We start from the raw sequence: 15,273 nt of genomic DNA on the forward strand, positions 1-15,273 counted from the left end.
TCTCTGATTATTTGAGTTAGAAGCGTGGCATAAGCAGCAAAAGAAACAGAGAAGAGCAGTTAATTGTACTGTAATTTCAGTGCAATAAAATCAGTGGTTTCAAATTCAGCAGCCATGTATGGAACTCCTTAAGACATGCATCTAAGTGTTGTGAGGCAAAGACTAGCAAAGGAACATGTACCATCCCACAAAAACAATAAACCAACTGAATTAAAGACATTTACACTTACATATGGAAGAACCAAGACCCATCAGTGTTTAACAACACATGAATGCAAAAATAAATCAGTTACTTTTAGTTTTTTCTCTTTCTCTCAAAAAACTCTGAAACTCCTCTGGAGGAGTGATAGAAGAAATATTTGGAGCCTGAGAGTTCTTCATCCCTCACTCCTTTTGAGTAAAGCAAATATAAGGACTATAATTGGCTGACAGTCTTGTACATTCTCATCATCAAACAAGAAGCAATCAACATTGAGAGGAAAGAACTAAACACACACCTTGAACACCTCTGAGAAGAAACCAGAGCCAATTTTCTCACATGTGAAGTCATCAAGACGAGTAAGTCTGGAAAAGGCACTTATCAGGGCTCTGTATGAAGAGGTACAAACTCTTCCTATCTGGGATGCAGTCCCTTCTCCAGTGCCACCATCAAAGTCTTCAGGGCGCTCCAGGCGTGGTGGAAATCCTGCTATTGAGTTCCGCTTACTTCGGTCCATTTTGAAAACAAGATTTTATTTCACTACAGGAGAACTTCTCACATCTTAGGTAATTTGCTGTCTTCTCTACTCTTGTTGGATCCTAAAATACAAGAAATTGAGATGACCATTATTGTGAAGATATCTAGTAAGTCTGACAGGACTCCAACAAAGCTTACATCAGTTTAAGAGAGTAAGAAAAGAATGAAGATATCCAAGCAGAGGTACAAAAACCAAAGAAATAAAACAAACCACCACACAACATCAACAATAAAGACAGCAACCTAACAAACTTTTCCTTTAGATTCATGGAAATACCCTATGCTCTGGCTATTCTGAGACAAATAGGCTTCAAACTCAAAATTTAACAAACAGCTTTCATTCCCTTCCCCCCAGCCCTTTATTTTTTTACTTGAATTCTGGTTGCTACAGCAAGAAACTGAGCAGGAGGAAACAAAAAATGTAACATTTTATTCTACTCCAGTTCCAGTTGCTGACCAATCTATGGCTACAGCGAGAGCTGATTTCACTTCTGGGAGTGAACAAGGGATCTCCAACTATAAAAAAATATAGATCAATTTTCAATTGACATAAGGAAAGCTATTCTCTTGAAGCATCAAAACCTTGCTTTTAAAGTTTCCATTTATGAGTGGTCCAAGACAAATTCCTTACCTGTAGGAACACAAGGTTATATCCACTGAACGCTGAGCCCCTAAATTTTTAAAAATGCCAATAATTCTGCTACAAAAACAAAGTATTCTTATAACAATCTGCCAGACAAATTTTCCCCACAAAGATATTTTTTAAAGCTATATTAATTTCAGTTCACCTGAAAACACAGGAAATAAGCTACATTTGCCAAGTAGGAAAAAAGGGGGAAAAAGGGGAGGGGGACCAACAATTTTTTCTCTTTTTAAGAGGATGATGAAGTAATCAGGATGACTCTGGAGTCCATCAAATTCAGCTTGGACTGGCAAACTTGACAGGTGGCCTAATTATTTTTTCCTTTAAACCTTAGACTTGGGAGGTTATTAATCTATTCAAAACTCCACTGTTCATTTACAGCAATTTGGTGAGCACCTACAAAGTCTGAACAAAGTGAACAGTCACAAAGAGGATACTTTTTTTTTCCCCAAGGCAAATGAAAAGCTAGAGGGAGGGGAAAAAAAAACAAAATAATTTTTTAGAAAGGTGGGCAAAATAACCACAGACCAGGCAATTACACTTCTATTTACAAAGATGTACAGAACCTAAACAATACACTGCATTTGAAAAGCATCTTGAAAACAGAGGCACACCAGCTGTCCCCTGAAAACACAGCAGTGCTGCTATACCCATGTTTTGCATGCAGTGTATCTTTTAGAGATGCTCTGTGCCAACACATCAGGCAAACACGTAGTCCTCCCCTGCTTTCAGAAATAAGCTCTGTTGAACTGTCTGGAATTAATTTGAGGTTGTCTGCTCCAAAAAAGAAAGGTGTTTATTTCAGACATCTTAACACCTCTCTAAATGGATGTCTGTGGGTATAAGGGACTCTTACCAAGGCATGATTATGAAAATTTAATCGCTATCAAATCCCACATCATGGTTTACCTACAGAATTTTGTATGCAGACTCACACCTGCCTGATCTTACTGCACTTTTCAGACGATAGTGGTAAACTGGCACACAGGAGATCAGGATCCAGTTTCTGATCTCGTATTCTTGACTCGAGAGCCTTAAGGGTCTGGAAAAGGCACAGAAGCACCACAGGAAGACAAAGCCTGTTACATGTCCTCAATGGAGAAAAATAGCCCAGAGAACCTCCTCAGCTACAGACAAGACGCCTGGGAGTTTCCACAGCCCACTTAAATAATTCCTTTTGATCTGAAAAGGACAAGCTACTTTTGGTTAGTTTTGGTTACTTTTCAAGGAGATAAAGAAAGAACTGTCTATGAAAGGAGAACAGAGAAGAAACTATAGTATTAACAATTAATTTTTTGGATCAGAAGATGCTGTCTTTGAATATCTTTGACCAGAAAACCTAATTGTTTTTGTAAATTGAAGTAATTGAAGGAACAATTTTTTTAGAACTTATTTCCATCAGAGTAGCACTCACATGCATCATTTTCCACAGAAGGAGGCAAGCATTTCCACAACCTGACAACCCAGTATCACAGGGTACCATAGGATCACCACTCCACAGAAAGTGCAGAACCCCCAAATAAATCCAGTGAAAAAACACATCTACACTGCAACCCAGCAAACTAAAGACTAGAAGTTCTCAGGCAAAGCAAGATTAAAAAATGAAAAAACAAAATGGAAAGGACTGCTGTTATTTTAATAAGAGGTAGATAGACCAAGTTAGATAAGCAGTATTAAACAGGAGGAAAAGCCTAAATCTCTTAAGTATCCAGATACCATTAACAAAAGATGGCCTCAACACAGTTTCTACATCTATTTAACAAAGCAAAAAATCTCCCTCACACATATACACATCCTTTTGATTGAAATCACATGGTGAACTTTGCAAAACTCTGTACAAATTCCAGAATGAGAGAAGAGATTCAATGTACTTCACGCAAAACAAACTCCAAAAGGTTTTGACATCCGGATTCCCAAGTAACCCATTCCTTCATTTTTGTCTGCTAGAGTTTACCTTTCCAGACAGCTACACAAAATCCTTGGAAATTATTAGGATACAGCTCCATTATCTTGCCCAGGACTGCATACACAGAATTAAAGGAAAATTTCAAGTGGGCACAATTCCAAGTGGGCCTCCTGTCATTTTGGCCAATTACACTAATGATCACATTCTCAATGAAATCAACCAAGGTTTAATTGACTGTCAAGTCAGTCTGAGGTACTTTAATTTACTACCTTGTACAGTTAATTAAAGTGCACTGAACAGAATCCAAGACTATCCTGTAAATCCTGCAACCAACTAAAAGGTTGTTGGGTGTTTTTTTTTCATATTAAGGTTCAGCTTAAAAGCTCTTAAGTTGTGCTCAACAGACAGTTAAAAGACACTACACACTAGAAAAAAAAAAACATTTCCTAATAAATTCTCAGCTTTCACAACAATTTTTCTGACACCCCCATATAAGAAAAACACACCCCACTCTGTCAAGACCAAAGTAATTCTGAAATTCACCTCCCAAAATGCATATCTGCCCTATTCAGCCATTTCTTATATTTCCAAAATGCACAATTTCAGAATATTTCATGCCCTACCACATTTTAATTTCTTGGCTTATCAAAACACACTTGAAGGAACAACCCGTATTAATATTATATTAAGATCAGTTTCTTCACTGAATTAATGTGTTGATTATCTAATCATATGAATTACTATAAACACAACTACTATCAGCATTAATTTGGTTAATTAGAGATTTACCTTTCAAAACCAGTGCCAGAGCCTGCAATTATTTAAAGATGGGAACCCCACAACAGCACATCAAGTTATGCCCTAAACATCAGCGTCAAACTAACAGGTGGCATATATTAGCCAGTAATTAATATTTTATACTTCATAGATATAAAAATGGGTAAGGCTCCTCAACTTCAGCAGCATCTCTTTTACACCTCAAGATTATAAAACAAGATCCTTCCAAAAAACATTTCAACTCATTACTAAGAGGTTTTCTGTCCCCAGTATCTTTATAAATATGTGCATATTTGCACTCAAATGTCAAACTCACAGTTTCCTAAAAGATGGCCCTAATAACAACAACCATTTTTAGACACAGAGACCGTTGCTAGGCATTCAGCCTGGAAAGCAATAAATCTGGCAGATGCATGTTATTAATTTGAAAAGGTTTTCTGAAGAACAAGATGCCAAAGCTTTGACAAAAGTCATTTGCCAAGAGTTAACTATTTAAACTTGTAGTTTGATGAAGCTTCAACAGCCAGCACCACAAAAACAGAAAGGAATTATGCTGGCAAGTGTCACTCAACAAAATAACTCAAAGGGGAAGATGATTTCACTGTAGTGCTGCAGAAATTTCAGAAGGAAATTTCAAAGAAATGTAAAGAACAAAATTTTCCTAAGACTGAATTGACTGAGGTCTTTAGCCTGGAGGACAAAAAAATAAAAACAAGGAAAATATGTTTAAAAAGTAAATCCAAGAATTTAAACTGAACAGGTAATGAGAACCAGGCAGTCAACAATTTTGTTCTCAGCTGCTGTCACCTGCTCTCCTCATACGGAGAAAGTTCCTTGGTTTGTTCATAACTTAGTTTCTTGTCCTTGAGATGAAGATAGTATCAAATATTTACAGATGAGGTAGCTACAAATACCAGAGCTTGGGCTATGTTTGGCCCAGCTCATCCTGAACCTGAAGTCTTTTTTGACTACTTTATGGGACAAGTCTTTAGGTTCAGTTTATAGTCTTAGTTACAACACTGCACTTGAACATGAAAATCCCAATATTTTCTATTTTCACTTACATGACATTTTGCTTTAATTTCATCTCCCCTGTACAGGATAATTCCCAGCTCTAGTCAGTACTGTCATAGCATAAGCTTCCTGCAAACTAGGACTGACATTCCTCAGAAGAGGCTTACATTAGCCCTACTACACCACTCCAGAAACTGGAAGTCTGCTGAACTGCATCATGATTTTATAATGCAAACAAACCTCCAAGAGAGGCTAAGCTGAAACAAACAGTTCATTTATTTCGTGACTGTAGCCAAGTTTGAAATGAGTAAGAGAGACCAGCTATTACTGCAGAGCTCAGGATTCAGGGCCAAGGTTGTAGGTTTAAAAATATTTTCATCAGGCATAGGCATAAATTCTAGCACATATTTAGAAGGCAAATAAAACTGAGGGAGAATATTAAAAACTCACAAACAAACAGAAATCTACTTGATCCTTATGCCTACAGTGTAATTACCGGCATTTTCTAGGGTCCAATTACACTACAAAACTAAAGCTGTACCAAGGACCTTGCAACAATCCATTCCCCTCCTAGCCCGGTTTCAGTCACTCCAATCCACAGTGCAGACAGGCTCTAGCCTGGTTACAGAGCATCGTTAGAGTTAAATAAGCACTCAAGTCGATCATGTACAAGACACAGCTGCTGCTTCAAATGGATAATTTTAATACATTATGTTTGCTTAACAAAACAGAGCCCAACAGAGACAGTGAGAAGCTGCTCATGCCTTCCAGGTGTCAGCAGGCTGACGTTTGCTGAGCTCTTAACAAAAAGAAAGAGAATCAAAGCCTTCTAATACCAACAGGTATTGTAACATCTCAATCTAGGAATTTCCCCCCAGCCTCTCTGCTGGGTTTGCAATGAGGGCTGACAGCTCTATTAGCCCTGAGTGTTTCACATGAGACTGGAAGCAACTTTTGTTGTTTCAATGCAGCCAGTGAAACAATCCAGAGCAGCAAAGCAAAGGGGAGAACATGAATGCCTGAAAGAGGGATGAAGACAAAGTAAACAGGCTGAATTTCATACCTGACTGACAACTCTTGGACACACTTATATTTAGGCATCACCACACAAAGCAGTCAATATTTGTATTTTCCAGCTAAAAGTAGCATCTCCACAAATATTTAAGACACATTCTGTAGCCTATCCTTACTAAGCACAAGCCTATGTTACTGGTTTCACCTTACAGTGAAACACCAAGTACCTTGTTTACTGCAGTAGCAGCTGCACTAATGCAACAGTAACACAGTCCTCACTAATTTATGAGTTTTTGAAGTGAGAACAGGGCTTCCCAAACCTGTTGTTCTTAAGGTACTGCAGACACTGATGTCTGCTGGTATTTACAAACCAATCTGAAGCTCCATGTACAATGGAAAACACATTAACTCAGAGTCTGAGAGCTGTGGACCTGGAGTGTACAAGGTCAGCCTTCAAAAGCAAAGTTATTTCAACCAACTCCACTCCTGGCTGCAAAAGCTGTTACATTTCTCCAGTGCAAACAACAGGACAATCACACCAGAAAGTGGCTTAGCCACTACCAGCAATGTGTTCAACTTAACAAAAAGTGACAGGATCATATGAAAAGAAGCTTACAATCTAAGTCAGAAAGAAGACTTGGCAACAGACAACAGATGGAGCCACTGTGATACAGTTGCTGATTATTAGATGGACTTACTGATGAAAACACAGCACCAAATGAATATGTCAGGGAACTAATAAGCACGAAAAGGGCGTTAAGAAAAAATTATGAACATTGACCTTTTTTTGATCTTGCCTAGCTGAGCTCTTATTTTTGTGCCAGTTTGCAAGATGCCACACTGCATGGACACAATAAAGAGCTTTGCCATTGTGCAAATGCATGGGTGTCTGCTACAGGAAAAATACAGAAAGGGAACCTATGATGCAAGTGAACCACAAGCTTCATTCTTTTCTGCAGCAGACACAGAAGCAACAGTCCCCTCCTTTAACCCTGCATTTCTTTCATGTGTCTGTGAAGCCATCTGCATAAAGGATTACAATAGCAAAAGCAAATATTTGGAATTGGAGGGTATAACTAGGTTACAGGAGGCCTGTGCCACCAGAGCAGCTCTTTTGAACTACTTCTGTCCTTCTACAGTCACAAAAATATGAAGAACTGAAGCAAGGATTGCTCTGTAGGCCCTAATTTGTGCTTGGTCCCACTGCCAGCTGCTCGTCCTAATGGAAAGACACAAAACAAATCAAAGCAAAAAAACACAGGAGAGCACACTTGCCACCAGGTATAGGGAACATAGTTTGCCTATACTGAACTTTGCCTTCAGTTTAAACTACTCGTTTTGCATGAAAGCTTTACACAAACCATAACGGACAATGGAATTACTCAGCCATGTCTACAGCTGAACACTGCAAGAATCAGAAAATGACATTTTTATTGGCATGCAATAATAATTTCCAAGGATGACGACTAAATGGAAAGGTTTATGACTAGTCCACAGGGCATGTCAGAGTTTCTCATAAAAATCTTATCTTAGGTTGCAAATTCCACTGCCTAATTAAGTCCATGGAACTGTAAGTCTGCTTATTTTGCAGACAATAAAATATGCTAGAACTCTGATCTCTATTAAAAAAAACAGAAAACAACAGTCAAAGCACAACGGCTTCTCATAAACTAGCCTAAATGTTACCTGTTACTTTTTTTAGAGGGGCAAACAGAAAGGTTGAAATAAAATTCAACTCAGTACTCTTCAAATTCGATTCATTACTTTTGAAATTGTACTTTCTATTATTACAGCACCACTTACAGGAACATCCAAGTGGAAAGTCCCCCGTACTCGAAGTAAAAACCCTTCCGACCCTCCAAGGAATACAGTAAGAGTGAGTAGCTACCTTTATATAGCACGTCTCACCTGAAGGCCATAAAGCAAACATATACGCACATACACTTGAACACTCGAGCCTGTCATTAATGGGTGATTCACGTATTCTTACAGGGTAGCACTTCAACAACAAAACCCGAGCCAAGCCCTCGCACCTCTTGTCGAAACGAACATTTCCAAGGCAATCCCGGCCGGGCAAAGACCCGCGCCGGGCGGTGCCAGACCCTCGCAGCCAGATCCGAGCGCGGCTTTCCCGCAGCGCCCGCCGCCCCTCACCTGCCGCCGCCGGGGCAGACGCGGCCCCTCCGCGAACCTGCTCCCCAGAACGCCCTGCTCACCTCACCGCAGTGAGACCCCTCCGCCGGCAAGGAACCCCTTCCCCGCTCCCCGCCGCCGACCCGCCCGGACCTGCCCCGCGCCGCCCCCGCGCCAGCCGTTACCTGAGCGGCGGCGCCTGCAGGGCCCGCGGGCGGCGCGGGCTTTCATGGCCGCATCCCCCACCCGCGGCCCCTCAGCACCCCGGCGCGGGTCCGCCCCGCCGCTCCGGCCGGCGCGGGGGCCCCATGTGAGGCGGGAGCCCGGCTGCGGGACCCGGGGCCGCGACCGCCGGCTCCGCCTCCTCCTCCTCCTCCTCACCACCGCCACCGCCCACAGCGCCGGGGCGGGAACCGCTCGGTTCCCGCCCCTCCCCTTCAGCCAATCGGTGCCAGGCAAAGTGTGATGGACGGTGCCTCTCGACCAATGGAAAAAGGAAACTGGGCGGAGGGATTCGCAGGTAGGCCACGTGAATGCCCCTTTCCAATTGGTCGTGGGCTCTTGAGCGACACACAGTCTGACCAATTACAGGAGGGATAACAACTCCCGAGAGACGAGCAGGAGGCAGCGGCAGGAAGAAGAGGGGGCGTTGCTATGGGCGCCTCGCTCTCATTGGTCAGCCCCTGAGGGCGGGTAATAAATAAGAGAAGCAGCCAGTAGGCTAGCGGGGCGGACAATGATGGACGGGCGGGACAGCCAATCATCGTGTGTTTATAGCGGCACTGGCTGAAGTTGTCAGTGGGGGCGGGCACTCAGACGTCCAGAAGCTCCCGTCCCGGTCCCGGTCGCGGTCCCATCCCCGGTCCCATCCCCATCCCCCATCCCCCATCCCCCATCCCCCATCCCCCATCCCCCATTCCCCATCCCCTCCCCTCCCTATCCCTGCGGCCCTCGGTGACCGCAGCTGGTTCCGTGATGGTAACCCTGCTGTTATTCCTCTAATCACAGTCCCCTGCTAAGTTTCCCACTGGACTCATCCGTTTCTCTGGTCTCCTCCTCTCTCCAAGACTTGTAATTTCAGCGTTTACTCTTCCCGTTCTTCCCATCTGCCTGCCCCCCGCTCCTGGTGTCGGTCACCCCCGGCCCCGCCTGAAATCTGCTTAATCCAGCTCAGATATTCTGGGGGTTCGGCCGCCAAGATGAAATAGGCCTGGAATTTTTCACATCAAAACTGTTATTTTTCAAATTATCACTTATCCACATGCAGGCAGCCTGTAACAGGTATGGAAAAAGACACCTTTCTTCCTGATGCGACGCACTGCCAGATTCCGTGTATCCATTCCAAAGCACGGCAGGACTAGAACATCTCATTAAACATTTGTGAGGGGGATTTGGTTTTGTTTTACATTGGCGAGAGGCTGACTTTTTTCCCTGACTTCATCTTTGGCAGAGGCTGAGCTATTTTTACTGAAACTCTTCAACAAACCAAGTTCATTTACTATACAGTTTTGGATAGAATAACCCAATCCCGAACAGTTATAAACCAGAGGAATTGTAACTAAAAAGAGTTTTGAACAAGAATGTGTCACTCAGATTTGCCATACCATATTAGTATTTTTTTCTAATTATTGTTCATCATTAATTTTAAATCTAGTCTTTTCAGCGTGATCTAAAATATGCTGGAGGGAGTTTGATGTTGGACACATTAGCACCAGCTCTAAATACTGAGCAGAGACTTATTCTTACAGTTGGAATAAAATCTCTCTATTCTGCAATGTCTTGATTAAATTTAGTCTCAAGATTTCAATCTAGAGTCTACAGTGAAACTTTCTCTGTATGTTTAACAATAAAAAATATAATCATCTTTGCACAGGTAACAGATTAAAAGTACTTTGTGTGTGGGCAAAAAGCATCTTGTTTTCTTAATTTCCTCCTGGATTTCCTTCACAGGAAATTTTCCCACTCTCACAAATGTCAAATATCAACCACTTGCAAACGTCTACTCTAATGACAGTTCAAACACAGGGCGTAGCAAATTTGGTAATTAAGCCATTAGAAATTATTATCGTATCTATCATATTTTAATGAGTGACAAAGCAGATGGAAGTACCCAGATCCATCAGTCTCCTCTCTATATTCAAGCAGAATTGAGTCTCAGAATAGGAGTTTTTAGCAATATGTTTTCATTACAATTTTTTTTTTTTTTTTTGGAAGTGAAATTTCAATGCTTTATATTTTGCTGGGATTTATCTCAACAAGATTTTGCAAAGTCAACTCTGGAACATCTCCGGGGTCCTTCACCATGTCAGGGTCCAATGGTCCCTGCGACCTTGTACACCGATAAAAAGCCACAGTAACCTCCCTTTTTCCCGGTATGCTCGTCCATGCGGTTTTGGGAGCTATTAGTTGGCTTTAAGGTGACATCTGGTGGTACCTTTTAATTACTGCTCTTCTTAGGACCTGATCCCAGAACTACGCAAACGAATTATCTTTCCCCTGTTCCACATCAAAAAAATTACCTCCTTTTTGTTTCCCAAGCAAGATACTTGTAATTCCTGCTTTTGGAGTGTCTTACTGGTAATATCCAGGAATAAGCACTTATCCCACAGTCTGGTGTAAAATAACATCATGAAAACACACCAGAGCGATCCAGTACAGTTGAATTTCAGTAGGAAACAATCACTTTGCGTTTCACGTACCATTGCATGAGGTCCTGTGACTCGTGACATTACTCAGCCCTGTTTCGAGAGGGAAATAAACCATCTTATGAGCCCTCCTATGGCTTCATCTCAACAGCAAGTCCTACGTTTTGAAGGCAGAAAAAACGATACATCGCAGCAGAACTTTGTCTCACGAAGTCCCTGTCCCCCCTCGCAGCTGGCAGAAGCACCGGGGCAAATCTGCAGCCTTGAAACCTGCAGAGGACGAGTGACTTTTGTAGTCTCCCTCTGTTTCCCTGAGAGAGGAAAATGAACACCGCATTAGAAGACTCATCAAAGAGACTCATCAAAGGCAAAGTCTCGCAGATACCACAGCGCTCTCGCTTCTGCCGGTCTCGCATCCCAGAAGGGTCCCGCAACCTGTCAATGCCTGTGCTCACGGCCGGTATTCCCCTCTCCTCCGCATGCCCCCAGGCTGCTCCATGCAAAGATCGGCCACTCCAAAAAGCAGCTCTGTGGCTTTGCGGTTTGCCCCTCTCCGCTCTCAAATTGACTCTCTCCTCCAGACGGATCCCTTTGGCTTTTTAAATGTAACCGGTCTGGCAAAGGAGGATTCACTCACGGTTGGACATAAAAATAGACATGAGAAGGTGGGTGAGAGCAGGCAGAAGGGGGAATTCCCTTCCTCCGGGTTTTGGAAATGCCCCGGAAATTTGGGAGATTTCTCCTTCCCAAGAAGAAAGCTAATGCAATGAATCCATGCAAATTTGCTCCCACTTCAGCAGAGCAGGTGTTCTCCCCAGCAGAGGTTCTATGGACTCCAAAATCGAACAAGTGTCACAAGATAGGGACTATCTCTCTTCCCTCCCAAGGGACTAAGACAGTGGCTTGACCTCACAGTACTCTGAAGAGATTGGGCATTTTAGTGATTTAACCTATTAAATACTTTATGTAATGAAACCTATCAAGAAAAAACACATTTGGATAGGATTGGTCAAATTCTGCTCGGTTTACTCCCATGAAGATCTGAAGTCATGTCACAGGAGCTGGAAGAGAGCGTCCCCATGGCAATGCCAAGAATTTGCTCTTGATTAATGTCAACATAGGCCCTTTTCTAGCCCCTGTCCTAGGTGCATGTATAACAGAACAACCATGAAAAAACGATGCCTTTAGGTTTTCAGTCACACACTAAACCCCTAGATTTTGAAAACCATCTTAACGGGTTCCCTGGGAGAAACATTCTCCCACCTGTGCCTCCCTCAGCCAGCCTTACAGGTGGCCTTTGCAGAACAGGGACAAGTTTGCTTGTGGGTGAGAGGGCATTTCCTGCTACTCTGAGCAGGGGAAGGGGACAGGCACAGCTGGGCTGTGCTCTGACCCCCTGCCCCTTGTTTTGTCATGCCCATGCTCCTGGCTGCAAGGAGGGCACCATGGGGGCAGCCTGCATGCTGTCCTCTGGCCGAGGATGTACCTGCCTGCTGACCAACTGGGTAAACAATTCTGTCTCACCACTGGTGCAGAGGAGGTGGCCAGTGTGTCCCTGCACTCAAAGAAGTGCTGCCATATCATCCCAAACCCAACACCACACATCTCTGCACGAGACCTGGCAACCATGGCAATGTCAGAGCATCTTCCACATTCCTCTTCCAGGAGGCTGGGCAGAGCCCAAGCAGGGCTCTGGCACAGCACCAGACACCCTGCCTCAGAAACTGGAAAGGTTTTGTTCTAGAGCAAATGGATATGTCCAAATTGACAGCTCCTGTACTGGGACTGGTTGCCACAGTCTTGTGCTCCCCTGCCTGCTCATCATAGCCATCTGCTGCCTTGGCTACAACTCGGAGCCTGTCACCCTGTCACAGTGCTGTGGCATGGCTACGACCAAGCTCCTGGCGGTACCATGGTTATGGAGTGGCACCAGCTGGCTCCTGCCTGCTCTGAGGTGCTCCCAGGCACGAAGCTGTGCAAACACTGGGACAATGAGCCAGGACTGACCCTGTGTCACTGTGCCTTGCTTCAGCCCTGGGCAGAGCCCATCACACCATGCTCAGCCCTTGGGAGCTGAGGATCAAAGGGTGAGGCCCCAGTACTCAGGACAGGCCTGAGGCATGGCTTCTCTTAGCAGCATCTGAATTTTTGAGATGTCTGAATACCAATTTTGTAGGGTAAAACCTTAAACATCTGACGAAGCTGTATTCACTTTGTATTCACCCACCAAAGTGCAGAAATACACATTTGCACAATGTTAGACCATGGTGGATGCTGAAAGAGGCCACAGAGCTCTATGAAGATTGAGGCCAACAGCCCAAAGGCTATCTAGTCCCATCTCTGCTGTCCCATGTTGAGGCATGAAAGAGTTTCTGCATTGCCTGGTGCGCTGTCCTCACTCCACAGTTAAGCCAGGCTATCTCCGGGATGAAGGCACAGCTTTTTGTGTCCTCAGGCTGCACAGCAGTCTCTCCTCCTCTGGTTATGTTCCTCACACTTGCACTCACTCCTTATCCCTGCAGTTACAACAGTGAAGAGACTTGTCCCTTCTGTGGCACTGAAATTGAAGACCTCTGCCACCACAGGGCTCTTCAGCTTGTCCTCCTCCCCAGGCACCCCAGGCTTGGGCACCTTCAGCTCTGCCCCAGCTTTCTCCAGTCCTTTTTGCAGAGCTGCAAGATCCACAAGTCTCCAGATGCTACCAGATCCCTACTCAGGTCTCTGAGAGATCCCACTCTGATCAGCTTGCCCCCAGATATATTTAGGTTTCCCAGACCCTTAATTTTCCTTGGCTCCCTGAGCCAGTGAAGTCGCAATGTTTATTGTTCCTTGCCGCGAATGATTCTCTAACTCTTATAATTCTTATGCTTTGCTGTCTGTTCCACTTTTTTTTTTTTTTTTTTTTTTTTTTAGTTTTGTTCTTCCTGTCTCGCTTTGCTGGGCTACCAAGCTGTGAAGAGCTCTTGGAACAGAGGATGAGTCAGGACAGATATGCAGAGGGAAGAAGATAATATTCCAGCCTTGAAGTCAGGTTCACTGCCTGCGTCATTGTTATTAAAAATAGATGAATGGCAGTGCTCTTCACATTGGGGGAGAGACACAGGAGATGTAATATCCTGGGCTGCTGAGCAAATGCTCCCTCTGTCTGCCTGCAAGTCCCCCAGTGGCATCTTCTGCTCTTTAATAAATTCTCTTTTCTTGGCTCTGACTTGTGGGATTTAATTTGCCTTTCATAAAAAAAAAAGTTTCAACTTTGGGAGAGGGAATGACTCAATGATTAGCTCTTCTGCTCCAGTCAATCAACTTCAGCTTCCTTGAGAACTGAAAATCCCTACAAGTGCCAAGTTGCCTTCCTTTGAGAAATCTGAGGCCCTCTCCTCATTCTGTACTGAAGAGCTTCTGGAGGATGAAAGCAGCTGTTTAGGGATGACACCTGGGCCTGTCTACCCCAAGACCATCCTAATTATGCCCTATCCTCATGAAAAAGCAAGGGGACAGGGAGCAGGCTGGGATCTTCTGGGCTTTGCAAGGCCAGGCTGAGATGTGCACCAGCCGTGCTCCCAGAGTCCCTGGCAAAGGGCAGAGGGGAGAGAGGCTGAAGCACAAGAAATGGGATAATTTACATGAGCCCAAAGCCCAGGTGAATCACCCACATGCCCAGAGCCGTCCCTCTGTTCAGGACTCCCTCTGCTGCAATCACTCACCCCTGGGCTGGTGAAACAGGTGATCACTCTTCAGATTGTGTGGGGCTGCAGGTTATGGTGGCAGCAAGGCCAAAGCTGGGGACACTCAGCCTGTGTCATACCCTGGGCTGGGGGGCACACCCCAAGGACTGAGTTTACTTGTCTTTCCCAGGGCCAGCACCTCTCTCCCTCCTGCCTCCTTCCCCTCAGCTCTTTTGCTGCCACTGTTTTCTATTCACTTATTTTCTATGATCTGCTTCTTCCTATTAAATTACTATAACCAACATTATCATCTCTGGTCTGCTCCATGACTTGGCCAGCAGCCAGGAAAAAAAGGATGGGAGCTGAACAGAACCACTGCAAGAGGGAGGTGTGACAGTGGTAGAAGTTGATGCTGTAGTTTTTGAGCACAAAACTTTTGAAAGAAAGTTATCCTAAGTCCTCAACTCTCAATGCTACCCAGACCTGTCTGATCAAGATGCTGCTAGGGCTTGTAAGGGTGTTTTCAGTCTTACCCAAGAACAAGCCAAGAGCCTACACAGACATGGGGGGCTGCTGCCTGCTGTCTAAGGGGAATGGTTTTGCTTATTCCATGAGAAAGTGGCTGTGTACCAGAGGATTGTTAAATTTTCCCTTGCTTTTGCTCCCTTCTCCAGGGTGGGACATCGGCAGTATCAGCATTGTCACACAGATGCAGTCCTTTTTCCTGTTCACAATTGCAC

General features: G+C 44.1%; 1 protein-coding gene across 2 annotated transcripts in view; it reads right to left on the reverse strand.

The window, feature by feature from the left end:
- Positions 1-8,534, reverse strand: part of TESK2 (testis associated actin remodelling kinase 2) — a 79,892-nt gene extending 71,358 nt beyond the window's left edge. Inside the window, exons 1-2 of one of the 2 annotated variants that reach the window (XM_005521106.3) lie at positions 8,409-8,534; positions 498-798 (exon numbers count right to left, since the gene is read on the reverse strand). In XM_005521106.3, the coding sequence (XP_005521163.1) occupies positions 498-716 (219 nt within the window). In that variant the 5' untranslated portion in view covers positions 717-798; positions 8,409-8,534. Of the gene's footprint in view, positions 1-497; positions 799-8,123; positions 8,183-8,408 lie in introns of those variants that run through there. The other variant, XM_088060296.1, reaches the window with a different exon arrangement.
- Positions 8,535-15,273: the final 6,739 nt, after the last annotated feature.

The sequence above is a fragment of the Pseudopodoces humilis genome, chromosome 10 (assembly GCF_049639895.1).
Source record: "Pseudopodoces humilis isolate 2021_Gansu_Grassland_sample_001 chromosome 10, ASM4963989v1, whole genome shotgun sequence".
NCBI lineage: Eukaryota > Metazoa > Chordata > Aves > Passeriformes > Paridae > Pseudopodoces > Pseudopodoces humilis.